Source organism: Scleropages formosus, chromosome 1, assembly GCF_900964775.1.
Source record: "Scleropages formosus chromosome 1, fSclFor1.1, whole genome shotgun sequence".
NCBI lineage: Eukaryota > Metazoa > Chordata > Actinopteri > Osteoglossiformes > Osteoglossidae > Scleropages > Scleropages formosus.
This window is the reverse complement of record NC_041806.1, coordinates 25,961,232-25,977,829: the sequence shown is the minus strand read 5'-3', so window position 1 is coordinate 25,977,829 and position 16,598 is coordinate 25,961,232. Positions and strand designations below refer to the sequence as shown.

Below are 16,598 nucleotides of genomic sequence, written 5' to 3'. Positions count from 1 at the left end.
GAGGTGTAATTTCAAAGTGAGTAGTCAAAATTAATTCTGCTTAATATGGTACATTCAGAAAAAGTTAAATGGCATTCTAATTTTCCCTTTTCTGTTATTTTGAAAAGATCTGTTATAATATCCAGTAACTGTGCTAACTGTCCAATTTATTTAGCTCACTAATTTTATGATTTCAGTTCCTTTTTCACTGTTTGCTTTTTAATACACCTAATACAATTGCATTGTAACAATAATAAAAAAAGCAATATGGGTCCATGTCTATCTTCTCAAAGTGAGGATATTTAGTGAATTAAGTACCTCTTTAAGATTACATTTTGAAGGTAAAATTAGAAATTGTTGCCTGATGGGATAGAAAAATTGCATCTCACTCTGCCATTAAAAATAATAATAATGTATTAATATGTAGTTGTGTGCAAAGGCTTGGGCATCCCTGGTCAAATTGCATGTGTTATTGATTTTCTAAGTGAAAAAAGTTAACACAACCAAACAAGTAAAAATATATTGTGTTTTAGCTTATTCGCTGTAGAAGCTGGATTTAATTCCAACTTTTGCCTCAGTATATGTCACTACTGTCAAAATGTAGTCAGAAGAATCTTGTAAAAATTACTCTGTTAAAAGAACTCTGCATTTCAATGTAACTTATGGAGCGAAAAGGACTTGTACAGGGTTTACTTGGGGCACAGCTGCCGTCTGCATTGCGACTAGAGAGTGCACACTAATTTCAGTACACGAGCGATCAATCACTTACTCGCTACTGATAAGCACTTACTGTATGTTGAAGACAGGGTCACGGAGGTTTGGAGCCTATTCCCAAAGCACTGGACACTACGCTAGGCAGGGTACACCCAGGAGAGGATGCCTGTCTGTTACAGAGTGGCCACACCCATTACACGTTCACACGCTAAGGACAATTCAGAGTCACCCATCCATGTGAAACACTCAGCTTTGGACTGTGGGAGGACAACACAGCATCTGGAGGAAACCCACATAAACACAAGGAGAAGATACAAACTCCAGAGAGACTAAACAGAAGGTAAACACACACTCGATTGCATAGTTGTGAGACACTCATACTGCCTGCTGTCCAACAGTGCTATGATTCATTACTAGATTTCTGCATTAAAATGTAAACATCGTCATGTTTAAAGTATCCATAAAGAACAGCAATATTTATAACATCGACTTTTACAATAACCTAGTATTTTATTAATTTATAACAAATTTCACAACATACGTGATTTTGACATGGTACAGTTTACAACAGAGATGAATAACAGATGTACTACAGAATGTAGTGTTGCTTAACAATGCATATTAGTGTTACGTAAAGTATTTATAAAGGGTTCACTCAGTCTGCCATCACATTGTGTAATTTCAGTTGAGGAAGCAAAAAAAAAAAAAAGGAAGAAAAATCAACAATTTTGATCAGAATGATAACAGTATTTTTCTGCAAATGACTGACGTGATATCCCTATTGCGTGGTGTTACATTCAGTGTACTGAGAAGTGCATTATCTCCAACAGTACCACTTACAAATTGACAATGAGGTCCATCCAAACAGGGTTCCAGTAACAGGCTGTGTCTTAAAGGGTTCGATTTGTCATCTCGTTCAAGACATCTATGAGGCACTGGGAAATAAGGAATACTTTAAGGAATGGTCTTGAATTGTTCCATTGCCATTTATTACTCTATCCCAATCTGGAACAGAAAAAAGAAAGTCTAAGCTAAGGTCAGTACTGAACACCTTAGAAGAGCAATCCAGAAATATATGGATATCAAGTTTACACACCGTTACAGTAATTTTGGCTTTTGTAAGGTGGTTTTGTACCAAACAACAGATAAGTATAAAAGAATAATTCATAAGAAAAAAAAAACAAATATTTTGTGGAAGCATCTTTTGCTTGATTACAACACATAGCCTGGTGTGACAAGTCTTTATAAATGTTGTTACGACCCCAAGCTGTCTAGGGGATGCAGCATTTAACATTAAGTTGCCTGAAGACCAGTGGTTTGGATGGTGACTAAAAGAAATGAGGAAACACAGGACTTTTGGTGCAATAGTGATTTACTACATACATAAGTGAAAAGTAGGCCAGAGAAAAGTGTGTGTGTGTGTGTCTATATATATAGTATATAACCAATCCAAAGACACATAGGGAAAGCAACATAAGGGGTGTCAAAGGAAAGAACAAATCAAAACCAAACAAATCTAACTAAGGTAACACAGACTATTCTAACTAGAACAAAGAAACACAAACAGAAAAACCAAACTCTTAAGCTACAGCAGCATTTCACAGAGGGCCAAAGTAAAACACTGGAATTCCCAGAACTGGGAACCCTGTAGTACTTGGAACCCCAGAGGTTTATTTTTCTTTAATTTCCTGGGCCTTTTTATTTTCCTTTCCTCAGCTGCCAAAATGCCATACTTCTACAGTACATTAGTAAACTGCCAATATTTAGTGTCTCTTTGCTTTCCTTTACCACTTATCACTTACGTGTTACTGCATGTGCTCTGTTGTTCAGCGCTGTGTTGCTGTTCAGAAGTGCACCTTATAAAAATCAGCTGAACTAACACTGAACTGAATATAACCCCAAAGTGCTGCATAAAACATGAGTGCCAACAATACGCACTTATCTCCTTAATTCAAGTCAAGGACATTTACGTCAATTGTACCTCAAAAAGGATGGTCAAAACTAACTAAAGAAGACCAGTGAAGATCACAAAAGAGGTTTCCACACCTTATGACTGCACACAGGCTCACGAACAGCTCCCTCCATTATCCTGCAAGACATTATGCAGGGGGATAAGGCTCTCACACTGCTCACTATCCTCTGGTAACCTGTAGGAGAGAACATGAACAGAGTATGGGTCAGCAACAGTCCCTGTCTCTGTTTGCCTCTGGTGGCCCGCTGCACCAGTCAGTACAGTAGGATTATCAACAGATCTTCCAGTCACAAAATTAACAAATGTAGTACAAGTAATGTCGTCAGTCAAAGTGAGATGCATATTGCTTGGCTTGTGAAACACAAGAGGCAAGAGTTTCAATGACCTGTTCTTAATCCAAGTTTTTACAAGTTCTACATTCATTCAAAACCAAATGAAAATGTAAGTGAATTGAAAAAGAACCAAAACATGGCTAAAGCTCACTAGAGAGCCATAATTCAAAAGTGTTGCTTCTCTAGTTTGAGTACAATAACCTATTTGTATTATTAAAAAGGCAGATTTTTTTCAGCACCTCAAATGAGCAAAAGCAGTCCATGAAGTTGTATGAGCTTTGTTAAAAACAATGAGCCCTGTATGGCACCATGAAGTGATACAGCCAAAACTGTTTGATTTAATCAGTTTTAACCTAAACTAAACCTCATAAGTAATTATTGTTTTCAACCTCGCAAATTATGCATAACACATACACGTGGTGTAATGCTTGCCTTTGAATGCGGTGTTTTCGACATACAAAAGCAAACACCCTTCGCAGTCCCACCATCACTGGGTCCCAGTTGTTGTAGTGACTTAAAAGAGTTGCAATAAAAAAAGACAGAAATACAGGGATAGCACCAGCAAAAAACAGCCAGGAAAACTGCACCTAGAAAAAAGGAAATAAACTAAATTAATTAATTCTGCTTCTTTGTTAATGATGTTATAATTACTAGCTTGTTTCTACATTTCTTTGCTTCCATTTCAAGGCAGTTTATAATTATTACATATTCATACAATTGTTACACAGATTAAGTACCTTCTTCAGCAGTTTGTGCAGCACAACCACTTGCGGGACATGAAACTGCCTTTCAGACTAACAACAGAACCTTGTGATTGCAAACCTGTGTCATTAACTGCTTAACTTCAGGAAAACATTCTGCTTCCACAAGGTACTCAAGCAAAATAATATTAAGGCCAATACTACGAAACAGGGGTACCAGTGCAGCATTATAAAGAGAAAGAGATCATGTGTCTCACTACAAACGACAACGTAAGTACAGTGGAGTTCTGGTCAGTTTGTAAAGGTCTGACAAATGGTACTGCTTCCCGTACATGAGATGTGAATAAGTGACATCAGTTTGGGATACAAGTTTAGGTTTACTTCATACACTCAGCATGACTCCACACACTACAAACTGCCTACAGTTTACAGCCCATGTCCTGTGTATTTATTGTCCTGTACTCCTGTGTTGTGTTGCACCATGGTCTCTGGCGAAATGGCATTTTGTTCCACTGTACACAAGCTATATAGAGGAATGACAATTAAAAACAACTTGAACTTGATATACCTTCTGCATGCACATGTCGGCTATAATGGACAGCGGTATCGTCAGGCTCAGGGCGAGCGTGCCTATCAGAGATGAGGTGAGAAAACAGCCCCTAAAGAAGAGAGAATTATAGAGCATCTATACATCTCTGCTACATCTTTGTTAAAAACTTCTAACTGCTCAAGAAGGAGCCATTCAGTTTTAAACAACAGCACAACTGAACATAATGTACAGTAATGTCAATGAGCAAAAAAAAAGCCAAACACTTTTTGCAACACTGTCAAAAAAGGAAGTGGCACACCTGACCATTTAAAGCTAAAATTAATATACCTATGTAATTCTATTCCTATGTAATATTCCATGTAGCATGTTAGGAATGTTTTGAGTAAGTGTGAGAATTTTGGGATTTTTTTTTTTTGTAGTTTGTGATTTGCTTTCCACCAACAACATAGCTTGTCTTCCCTTTTTAGAGAAATGTGTGGCTAAATTGAAAACTCTTCAATAGCGTGTCTGGAGGGTTAGGCCTATCATTCTCAGAAAAGTAGCAAAATGTAAGCGTAACAGAAGGAAGTTCACTTAAAAATTCATGAAGGTGGCAAAAAAGTTGGGGCTGGTTTGGAAATTCACAAGAATGTAATGTGCTCATTTCCCTGTTATATCCACTGCAAAAAAAAGGCATTAAGTGACAAAATGTAGACAACAACAAATAAAAAAAAAAAAAAAAAGTCCTCAAACCATTTGTGTCACCATGTAATTGACTGAATTTCAGTTGGTAAAAAGATACCTGAACTGATGACTAGCAAAAATAATTTACTATATATTATAATTATAGCTGCAGGAAGTTACTGTGACTTAATAGCATCTACAGTGTAGATTCAAGGTGTTTTGGTCACTAGTGTGAGCCACGAGCAGCTTATTACATGTGCAGGTAATGCTTGCAACTCACCACAACCAGAGGAACTCGGAGAGCACGGTTCCTACGAGGCCATTGACAATGATGTACATCCATACCAGCTTGCTGGGCAGCTCGAATGGCTCGAAACCCGCGTAGTGCAAGAGGAGGAAGCCAGGCCAGAGCAGCAGCAGATTGAACAATCCTACAAAGCCTTCGGTGGAGGAAACAACACAACAATACATACATTTCTCAGAAAAAAAAAAAAAAAAAAAACTAGCTCCAGTCCTGCTTCGAGCTTACATCAAATCCAAAGTATTAAAAACTTACTGACAATAAACATGATGACCTACGGCAGTAACACGCACATCCAAATGCCGAACAGGATGCTTATTAATTATTTTCTTCAGCTGTGGTCTTCATGACTTTTCAATTCGCATAATATTAACAGTGGAACTGGAAAGCTTATTTGTCACAGTAAGTGTGCTTGAGAAATTGTTGAGGAGAACGCGCTTCGCGTGCACCGCAGGCCTCTGTCTAACAGGACGCTGGCGTTTACCAACCGAAGAACATGGGGATGTCCAGCCTGTCTTCCCGCTCAAACTTCCGCTTGATCATTACAATGTAGACAGCGTAAAGGACGGCCCCGGCCAGAGACCAGAGGATCCCTGCACGAGAGCAGAAAAACAAACGTTTGGAGAGAAGTGTTGTCTGCAAAGTAAGCAAAGGGTCTCCCCCTCAGGGCAGAGTACTTCTTCTCCCACCTCAGGAACATGTGTAGTCAGGTCCTATTCACTGATATTTCACTGGTAGATGACAACGTGGAGCAGACTATAGACCGCAGAGTGCAGACCACACAGCACAGACTACAGACAACAGGCCGCAGAGTACAGACTACACCGAAGATTAAACCGAGTCAGTTACCTAATGCACCTTCCTCATCGGAGCCGCTGGAGCTGGAAAAGCTCACAAGGGCCACACCCCCAATGCTGATAAGAGAAATGGAAATGAGTATGGCCTACCATTTTCAACAAGATATGTACTACTGCACTGTACATCTTTTTATTGTTGATTGATTGATTGATTGATTGGAGAGAATCAGCCAATTTCATCTTTACTTTCTCCAGAAAAATTGAACTGAAACTTTCCAGCCCTACTTTCAAACATTTAAAATAAACTCATTCATTCACCCACCTTAGCACGACTGCTAGAAGCTTGGAGAGCGTAAACCTGTCACTGCTGTTGCTCGGGAAAATGGCAGCCAGGATCAGAGTAAAAAGACCTATGAAGAAAACAACTAAACATTTGTTCCGCTGGATGTTCTATTCCACAAAATATATGAGTCAAGCTGTTTAGAAATGTTACACACCCACACAGATTCGTCAGAGCTCAACTTTTAAGGTTGGGAAAACATTTAAACATTACGAACCAGCAAAGCCTACTCATTAAAAAGAATTTTAAAACAGACCAACCATCTGATAAATAATTTTACTGACAGAAACAATAAGCTACACTCCAATCTTTAATTATGGAAACTTTACTTGTTCTTCATTACCCTTCTGTTAAGTGTTCAGAGTACTCTGCTACAGGTAAAATATTTAACTGGTCCTGTGAACACTACGTCACACATCTGATTTGAGGGGAGGGAAATGCAGTTGTAAATGTGGTATGTATTCATCGAAACTACTTTCATCAATCTAGTTGAAATCTATGTGTATGACAAGGTAGAAATTGAAGTTTGTTAAATAAGTTAGCTTCAAGATAATAAAAAATATTAGCCTGTCCTACTCACCTGAAGTAGAGGACAACATGTTCACAATGGCTACCTGCGTATCAGACAGTGCTTCTTGGTAGGAAAGGTTTGCTAGGAACCACTGCAATGTTGAGAATGAAAAGATAATAATAAACAGCCTAACGTGACACTGTATATGCAGCACAGGTCACTCAATTCAAATAATTTCCAATTTGAGTTTTGATCAAATTTATCCAAAAAGATGCAAAAAGGTGACTATAGAAGATTCAGACAACTTTTAGGAAAGTAGCTTTAGCGAAAATCTGAATCTATCTATTGCAATGAATTAAACACTTACCACAAAGCAGAAGAAGAAGCTAATTTTTGCTACTTCAATCACAGTAAGTTTGCCAACCGTTTTTAGCATGGACTCATGGTCTTTGGCCGCTGGATAGGACATCCGTGACAGTTTAGCCTCCAGCGCCTGGGTGGACGGCAGCTGCCGAACCTCCATGATGTTGCTAAAACGTACCCGGTGCTTTTTAGGGGCTGTGGAGGAAAAAATAAACACAGTATTACATTTTGTGGCCTTGAGTTACAGTAGCACCAGGCTGGCAATTAAAATCGCACAAAGAGATGGTTATTACTGAGATAACCTATGGTGAGGAAGAAAACATCAAAGTAAATCAATGCATAGAAAGTGACAATGATGTTACCTTGACTGGGAACAAAAAGTATACACCAAAAATGCCAGCAGTTAACCCATACATTAAAAAAATTCTCAAAAGGTGTGACTATTACAGTTATTTTTTATGCTGAAGACTGTTCATAAATTCAGGACCCACTGTATTGGTTTTACTTACATCGTTCAGAGTTTCCCTTGGCATTACTGGCCTGTTCTGCTGGTGCATCTTGGAACTTGACAGGAACGTAGAGGGGTTCACTCTGAAATAAAGTAAATTTCAAAAGCTATCAGTTTACGTTTGCCACAGTTACAGTGATCAGTAATATTTGTACCAAAGAAACCAAAAATTAAAACAAAGAAAGACCTCAAATTGTACTTTACTATAAATAACCAATTAATGTCAATGGCAAAATTATGGCTCCGAGACACAAATAAAATTATAAGAAAAATTAAATACTATTAAATAACTCATATATGTTCAATTATCATCAGATTATTTAAACAAGGACAAACTTCAGTACTAAGTATCATAGCACAAGCTAACGATGAGGTTTAAATACTTCCTAAGGCTTGAAACCAATCACGGCAGAGTGACTGACCTCAGAGATAATCCCTACAGATGTTAAAAAAGAAATAAAATCAAGATGCACACAGAGAGGTGCACTTCAATCTTTCAGAAGTTTGTGTTTATGCCTTGAATCCTCGAAGTATGGCCTGGATAGTGTCGTTTCCACCTCCCAATGACATCCTCAGCTGAGGTCAACACTGCAACCTTCTGCTTTGTCCTTGTGTTTCTGTGCACTCGAAAGTAACTTCCAAAAGCCTTCCACACCCCTCCCGCTTCTGGGCTTTGCCTCTGCAGCCACTGCTGCCGTAGCTTTTTTAGCACGGTAGCGACTTTCTACTGAAATTCTCTGCACTAGTAATGTGTGCCAGGCCTCCTTCTTCAACTAAAAGCATCTTTTACAGTTGGTGTCCAATGGTTTCCGATATTGAGTTCTACCACCGCGACAGGCTCCAGTCACCTTACAACTGGAGTTATTTGCAGCAACAGACAAAGACAAGGAAGATCTATACAAACTGTTTTTAAATAAAAAATATACAAACTTTTTTAAAACTTTCAACTTTGACATGAAATGCATCTCTCTATGGCTCTTTCTTTTCAATTTAATATAACATAGTACTTACTAGGGAATTACTTAAATTGTTGTCTGTAGTGCAAGTGGTTAAGTAGGCTTCTGCATCAGCAAACTACAAAAAATAGAACAATAAAACATCAAGTCAATCAAAGTTCAAGGGCTTCTGTTATACTATAGAACAGAAAGTTATGCCACTATGGCATTACCATACTTGTCACATCAGGTTAGCTTATCCATACACAGTATACATACTTGTACCTCAAGTTACAAACATCCGAGTTATGAGTTTCGAATATACAAACATTTATGAGTCAAGCAGGAGAAGCCACATCCCGTGTTTGGGGCAAAGCGCTTGACTTGTGTGGCGGTCAGTGTAAAAAGCTCATATTTTAGTCCTTGTACAAGGAATGTTTGTTAGACAAGGGAAACATCTACTTTATACAACATCTAAACTTCCCCAGCTCTGCATATAATAATAAGATTCTAATAATATTACACTATAGATCAGAGATTCTTAACCTGAGGTCCACATATGGGCTTCAGCACATCTACAGAGTTCAGGCTTGTATTGAAAATAACTAAACAAAAATGATTTTTTAAAACAAATTTACTGCAATATTTTCTCCAAAATGATTTATGGACATTTTTCTCTGAATTATTCCTCAGCCTTCATCAGCTTTGTTAAGGGATCTATAGCCTAGTGAAGGTTAAGAACCTCTGCTACAGATGATGATCAATAGTCACAGAAACTGTAGCTTGGATTGGTCTACAATCAGAAGAATGTAAGGTAGTTAAGGACAGCTACTGTCCTTTAACTAGCCTTTCGTACTGGTATACTGGCTCACAATATAAAACTAGAGAACCCATGTTCTATGTTGCGGGAAAACCCATAACCTGAGTTACTGCTTCACTAAACCATCAAATCTACAGCTATGTAGAAGTATCAAATGTCCACAAGATTTTGATGAAACACAGCAGTAAAGTGTATGAAAAGTTGGGGCCAGCACTCACAAAGGCTGTGGGTCGGCCGCACAACCTGCCCGAACACTGCTGTCTCCATGGTCGCCACACCAGGAATCCCAGCAGGTAGAGGACGAACATGGATGTCTTGGCAAAGGTGCTGAAGAAGGGCTTGTTGTAGTCTTGGTGCTTAAATATATACTTGAACAAAAAGTAGAGCATGATCAAATCATTGCACAGTCATTTTGTCAAATGAGACAGCAGTACTCTAACAAGGCTATGGAATCCATGGATTCTACAAATACTCACATTGCGGAAATACTGCAGCAAGCTCCCTTATACAACTTTGTATCATCATAATATGATTTAAATCTGGAACACAGATACTGTTATTTTATAAAAATTACTTCACAAATGTAATGGCTTCTAAAACATTACTTGACCTACCACAGTACTTACCACTTCAACAGTTAAAAATAAAACCTAATAATTAGTCCTGAAAGTGGTAAAATCATATGACAGTCTGATTACATACATTACATACTCAGTCTTAATATGTAACATGATGCCACCTTACATGAGGGATAAAACATTCATCATCTGGTAAACTATATCATCTGGTAGACTCATGACCTTCAACGATTTTCAATGAGCTTTATTGGGCTTTATTGGATATTTACTGCGTCCATCACTAAAGCAATTCTCTTTATAACTCCAATGCACACACAAGCATTTATTTGTAAGCATTATTGTCCACACACTCTACATAGTAGCAAATATTAATAGTTTTAGGACTACTTCAGCTGCACCTGCATCACTCCAAAAGCTGGCCTGAAAATCCTTACAGTACGTGACAGGAATGAATAGTTATCACTCATTACCAATTACCATTACCATCCATTACTTACCAAGGTGAGTTCTGAAGAGGCCACCCAGATAACATCTACGAGCAGGAGGATGATGATGCCCAAAGCCATGCGCCTCCGCTGGGCCAGCACACTGCTCTGGGAGCTGCTCATCCGGTTCATGATGAAAACCAGCACCATTTGGAGGCTGTCAAGAACATATGTGTTAGTTGTAACCATTAAATAACACTGGGCCCCTTTCACAGACAGTGATTAAGTCTATATTAAAGCCTGGACTAAAAGAATTTCCAGCACAGAATTTCAAGTGAATCCAAGACTAGGCTACATCTTTGCATCCTTGAACAATTGTGATGTGTTCCCCTACACTAAAAAACAAAACAGAATGCTAAGTGGCCACGTGCTCACAATGTATGAGTATCTGAGAGCACCTAAATTAAGGCAGATTTGAGGAAGAAGCTTACAGCGGAGTACTTCTCACTGAGTGCGGCTACCCCCGTGCTGATACCTCGTGACACCGCCTGAAGGCACATTTCACGGTGGAGGTTTAGTTTAACAAAAGCCGGAGAAACACCTGCTTCTCCTCTGAGAGGATGTTCGGTGTATTGAGGAGCCGCTTTGCTCTCTCCCCAACGGCCGCAAACCACCCCACGGAAAGTGAAACATCGCTGTCGCTAGTGCAGTCCTCCATAACTTGGCCAACAGTCAGGATGAGCCCTGTTAGCCTCTCCCACACTGAGCTGCCCAGCTGCTGGACAGCTGGCTCATCTCAACACCGCAGCCGGACCCAGCGCTGGAGACATTGCGGCCACTCCGCAGGTTGTTGTTGTTCTTAACCTAATCTTAACTGCTTCATATGTGGTTTCATGGTTTTTTTTTTTTGATGGGGGGGTATGCATTTGAAAGAACACCCACGCCGATGAGAAATGAAAAATGTTTTTGTTCAGATAAAGAGATGTGTCTGTTACAGTTTGCCTTTATGCCAAAAATAGAGAAAAAACAGGTTGTCTCTACTAGATTTCTGCAGTACTATTGCATGGTTTCTGTCCAGACCTGTTCACTTTCTCAGACCAGTGCGCTGAGAGGTTTAAAGACCCTAAATGAATAATTCAACAAATAACACTCTCTAGCTTTACAAGTTAAGGCAGGGTCCTAAAAATTTTAAATGTATTTAGTTGCACAATTTTGCCTTTGCTTGAGACTTACGTCAAAGTTGCCTGCAGAGCACCACATGCTGTGAAAGATGTTAAAGTTTTAAATATTCAAAATATCTGAGCTGGAGAAGTGTGAAAATTGCAGCTGTCTGTCTCTAACCTCAGCTAAACCATGCGCAAAGGAGATGTAAAATAAACAAGAGAAAAAGTGAGCTGCACTTAAACTGTAAGCAGTCGAGTTTAAGAACTCATGGGATTGTTTCGTTTTTCCACTTTCTAACGCACAGCTACGCTAATGACAGAGCAATAGCCAAAGTGTCTTTATGCAGTATTAACTTTTCCAGATCTTACAAAGCAGCAGTATGTCCATTGAAAATGAAAACAGAGAGAGGGCAAATTTATCAGACAGAATTTTTTTAATGACAAAAAAAAAAAAAGAAAAAAAATTCAAGGGAACTGATGTGAAGAAAAAGGAATATGGGAACCTTTATGAAAACAACACGTTTGTGTTTTGACCGTACTTTCAGATATGGGGAAATGTAGCTGGTACCGCATTTTGACATAAAAGCAAAATCAGTTTGCTGTCGTTGCTGGTAACGCGGATGACGGACAATAAATGCCACTCTACATGCGTACAGGTAAAATGACAACTTGGAGAATTTATTTGGATTATAGCGGAACAATAGCGAATTGTATAGTCTACAAAACCGTGATGTAAAGTACTCCGTTTCAAAGAAATAAAACATTTACAATGACCGAAAAAGGTTGTTTTTTTGTTATTTGACAGAGTTGGGATTTGACGTACCTGTATGGGTTTTTCTTCAGGATTCTGCAATTTCAGTCTTCTAATCACATCTACTGTGTAAAAACTGAAATCAAACAAATAAAAAACTTAATACAATTAAACTGAAATGAAAATATATTTCTCTAATTAGCCCAAGCCCATTGCTAAATCCTGCAAAAATGCACAAATTAAGTTAATGGGGGGGTGCGGTGGCACAGCGGGTTTGGCCAGGTCCTGCTTTCTGGCAGGTCTGGGATTCGAGTCCTGCTTGGGGTATCTAGCGATGGACTGGCGTCCCATCCTGGGTGTGTCCCCTCCCCCTCCAGCCTTGCGCCCAGTGTTGCCGGGTTAGGCTCTGGCTAGCTGCAACCCCGCTTGGGACAAGCAGTTTCAGACAGTGTGTGTGTGTGTGTGTGTGTGTATTATCAACAGCTGCCACATATCCAGTTCAGGATGATGGTGGTGTGGAAGCACAAGAAATGAGGAAGGGTACACCTTAAATAAGATTCCAATATACACAAAGTGGTAAAGTTCATCTTTCATTAACAAGTGAAATATGTCCTTCAAAGGTCTTCTCACACGGAAACCAGTAACAACAAGCAATTTAAACCAAAAAAATTTAACTTAATTTTATATGACATGCACGGGGTCATTCCAAGACCAAATGTACCACAAGCAGTCCATAAACCTCTGAGACGACCTCATTTAGGACCGCAAATGCCACGATAAAGAGCCCTGAAACCAACTGAGTGTCTGCAGACAGTTTTGTGGCTCAAAGTGTTTAACTCTGCGTAAAACCAATGCAGTGTGTGTATTTGTAATATTCCTGCAACAGTGTTTCTTATTATTTTGCAATTTCTGATTAATACTCACTCTTACATGAACCCCACTAACTGCTTCTTTGGGAAACTAATAAAAGACAAGTCACAAAATGTCAACATGTACACACTGTCTGAAACTGCTTGTCCCAAGCAGTGTCACGGCGAGCGGGAGCCAAACCCAGCAAGACAGGGTGCAAGGCTGGAGAGGAGGGCACACACCCAGGACGGGACGCCAGTCCATCGCAAGGCACCCAGACCCACCAGAGACCAGGACCCGGCCAAACCCGCTGCGCCACCGCCCCTCATTCAACATATAGAAAAATACACATTAATATTTTGATACAGCACAGTGGTGCAGTGGGCAGCACTTGTGCCTTGCGGCTCCTGGACTGTGGCTTTGGATGTGGGTTCAAGTCCAGCTCAGCATTTGCAGAGTTCCCACGTTCTCTCCACACTTGTGTGGATTTCTTGCAGATGTTCTCGTTTCCTCCCGGAGTCAAAAGATTTCAGGTGAACTGATAACTCAAAGTTGCCATTCATGTGTCATTTGCTAGTTAATGAGTATGGGTAACCGGAATAGACTTGCATCCCATCCAGGGTGTATCCTGCCTCTTGTCCTATGCTAAGAGAGGTTCTGGAGCACCATGACGCTCCATTGAATGAGTAGTTATTGATGATGGGTGGGATATAATAAACAATTAAAAACCAGGAATACTACATTGTATAATACACATCATCTGCACACATCATCTGAAACCGCTTGTCCCATTCGGGGTCGCGGGGAGCCAGAGCTTAACCTGGCAACACAGGGCATAAGGCTGGAGGGGAAGGGGACACACCCAGGATAGGACACCAGTCTGTCGCAAGGCACCCCAAGTGGGACTCGAACCCCAGACCCACCGGAGAGCAGGACCCGGTCCAACCCACCGCGCCCCCTACATTGTATAATAGTGCTTTGTTATATTTTTTCACTAATTTCAAACATGATTCATGTTGAAACAGTACAAACACAGAATCATTTAAATACAATACAGTACTGTAATTATATTTTGCACTGTTATTTTCACCCCCATTTCTAGGTGCAGCATAGTGGTTAGTACTGCTGCGTCTGGACCCTTAAAGTTTGCACCCAAAGATTGCAGGTTCAGATCTTCAAAGCAATTTATGATGTTAATCTGCCTACAATTTTTTACCCATTTGTACTGAGCAATTTAGGTAGGGTAAACGCCTTACTCAAACCTACTACAGCCGTGGGATTCGAACCTGCGACCTTCGGGTGCAAAGGCAGCAGCTGTAAAAAGCAGTACGCTGGGAACGTGTCTCTCCCACTGTGTCTGTCCACTCAGACCACTCACTGTCCACCACTGTCCACTGCCACTGGGCCACTCTCTCTGTCCCCACATTTTGATTTTCTTTTTCACCCACGTTTTGTGCTAGCTTAGTCTTGCAGTTGCAGTAAGCGGACACGTGCAGAGAGAGTACTCTCAGAAATAGTCCAGTGAAAATCTTAACAATATATTTCCAGGCCATAATCATATGCACAGCTATTTCAATCCAACTGACTGTGTTGTTGCTCAGCAGCAGGTCGAGACACAGGAGCCAGCCACCAGTTGTGGTGTTGTGTGTTGTTTAGATAAATATAAATTATTCAGGAAAAATAACTAAATGCTGAGACTCGTCGGATACCATCTTGCAAAGGTCTTAGGCAGACACTATCACTTCTTTGCCATACCTCTATCCTCAGTAGAAGATGCATCTTCAATATTTGCCTGCCAGCTCTCCTGCTAGCTAGGATGTAAACATCACTGGTCTTAGTATTTCCTGCTCGAGTGACTTCACTAACCGCAAATAAGGATAGGCTTGTATAGGTGTCGGAAGTGCACCGCAACTGCTCGGATAACCTTGTGACTATATCATGCGGCTGGTCTCACTGCTCTCCCCTTTACCGTGGCAGGGGATGCAGTTGATATTGAAATCCGTGGGTCTGCGCAGTTGCTGTGCCATTAGGAATTCCATGACTATTGTTGCACAGTTTGCTCTTTCGGGAAATGTAGTTTTACACTCACGCACTGTCACCCGCACGGAAACGTCATTTAAAAGACGACAACGTCGGCGTTTCCGGCGGAACGGGCTGCGCGTGCTCCCTGATGGGAAAATTACCGTGTCTTGATTTTAAACCCAACAGTTTTACTGCGCCGATATCTTTCTCTGGGGCGACACTATAAACTCGCTGAAGGTGAAGCGTGTTTTAACAGGAGTTCATTATCTAGGAAATAATCGGTTTAACCTGATGAGCAAGAAAAAAAAAATGTGCGAGTACTGGTTTTGGCCACCAGGTGTCGAAGTAGTTACTGATATCGCTCGGCATTTATTTAGCACCTTCCTTGTGCACTGTCAAAAGTACTCAGAATGTAAGATTGTCACCTCCAGCTTTTACCAGTTACTGGGCATTACAGTCAGTGGTTTCTTTCTGCAGAAGTGGGATTATTCTGATTTTAAAGTGTTAAAATGAACCTGACTAAACCCTGATCACCTCCATGTAGCAGAGAGCTGCTGGTGAACAAACGACCTGGAGGACTTGCCATGTGGTAGCAGTGTGCTTTGTGTCCATGTGTTGTTGTCATCAGAGCTTCAATATATATTAGTACTTTAAATGAGACAAAAAGTGATTTTGAGGCTGAAAAACCAGTATACATGAATGAGGGATCAATTGGTAGGGATGTGAAAATCAACTGTTTGGTTCTTTGTTAAGAAACAAGAATGTATTGGTGTGTTTAGCAATAGCAAACAACATGGTAGACCATGGAAGACCACTGCAGTGCACGACCGAATAATACTTCAGTGGTAAAAGACTGTTGGACAAATCAAGAACACTCTCCAGGATGGAGGCATAGGTGTGTCAAAGACTACCATAAGGAGAAGAATACAGCAACATAATCTTAGAGGGTTCACCAGAAGATGCGAACCATTGGTAAGTCTCAAGAACAGAAAGGACAAGCTGCACTTTGCTAAAAAAATACATTTAAAAGCCTTTAGGATTCTGGAATAAAGTGACAAGTGAGAAATATATTAACCAGAGTGATGGAAAGAGAAAAGTGTGGAGAAAAAAGGAACTGCTTATTATCCAAAGGACACCAGCTCATCTTTGAAACATGGTGGTGGTAGTGTCATGGCTTGGGTATGGCAGCCACTGGAGCTGGGTCGCGTGTCTTTATTGGTTATGTGACTGCTGATGGATGAATTCTGAAGTCTGCAGAAGCATATTCTCTGCTCAGATCTAACTAAAGGCCTCAGAACCCAATGGACGGTGCTTCACCTGGAAA

General features: G+C 40.2%; 1 protein-coding gene across 3 annotated transcripts; it reads right to left on the bottom strand.

Moving 5' to 3' along the window:
- Window positions 1-1,254: 1,254 nt before the first annotated feature.
- On the bottom strand, window positions 1,255-15,240 carry LOC108922297 (solute carrier family 35 member F5-like). Of its 3 annotated transcripts, none has more exons than XM_018732345.2 (16): window positions 15,222-15,240; window positions 12,476-12,539; window positions 10,562-10,706; window positions 9,705-9,854; window positions 8,743-8,805; window positions 7,733-7,814; window positions 7,228-7,418; window positions 6,930-7,011; window positions 6,332-6,419; window positions 6,062-6,126; window positions 5,701-5,805; window positions 5,192-5,351; window positions 4,267-4,357; window positions 3,430-3,584; window positions 2,740-2,840; window positions 1,255-1,698 (listed from the first exon to the last, which is right to left on the bottom strand). In XM_018732345.2, the coding sequence occupies exons 3-15, from the start codon at window positions 10,697-10,699 to the stop codon at window positions 2,759-2,761; spliced, it is 1,452 nt and encodes a 483-aa protein (XP_018587861.1). In that variant the 5' UTR covers window positions 10,700-10,706; window positions 12,476-12,539; window positions 15,222-15,240; the 3' UTR covers window positions 1,255-1,698; window positions 2,740-2,758. The 3 variants fall into 3 exon arrangements, with proteins under 3 accessions (XP_018587861.1, XP_018587860.1, XP_018587862.1); XM_018732344.2 differs by lacking the exon at window positions 15,222-15,240 and adding an exon at window positions 15,008-15,099; XM_018732346.2 differs by lacking the exon at window positions 15,222-15,240 and adding an exon at window positions 15,008-15,099 and having other exon boundaries at window positions 1,255-1,628.
- Window positions 15,241-16,598: the final 1,358 nt, after the last annotated feature.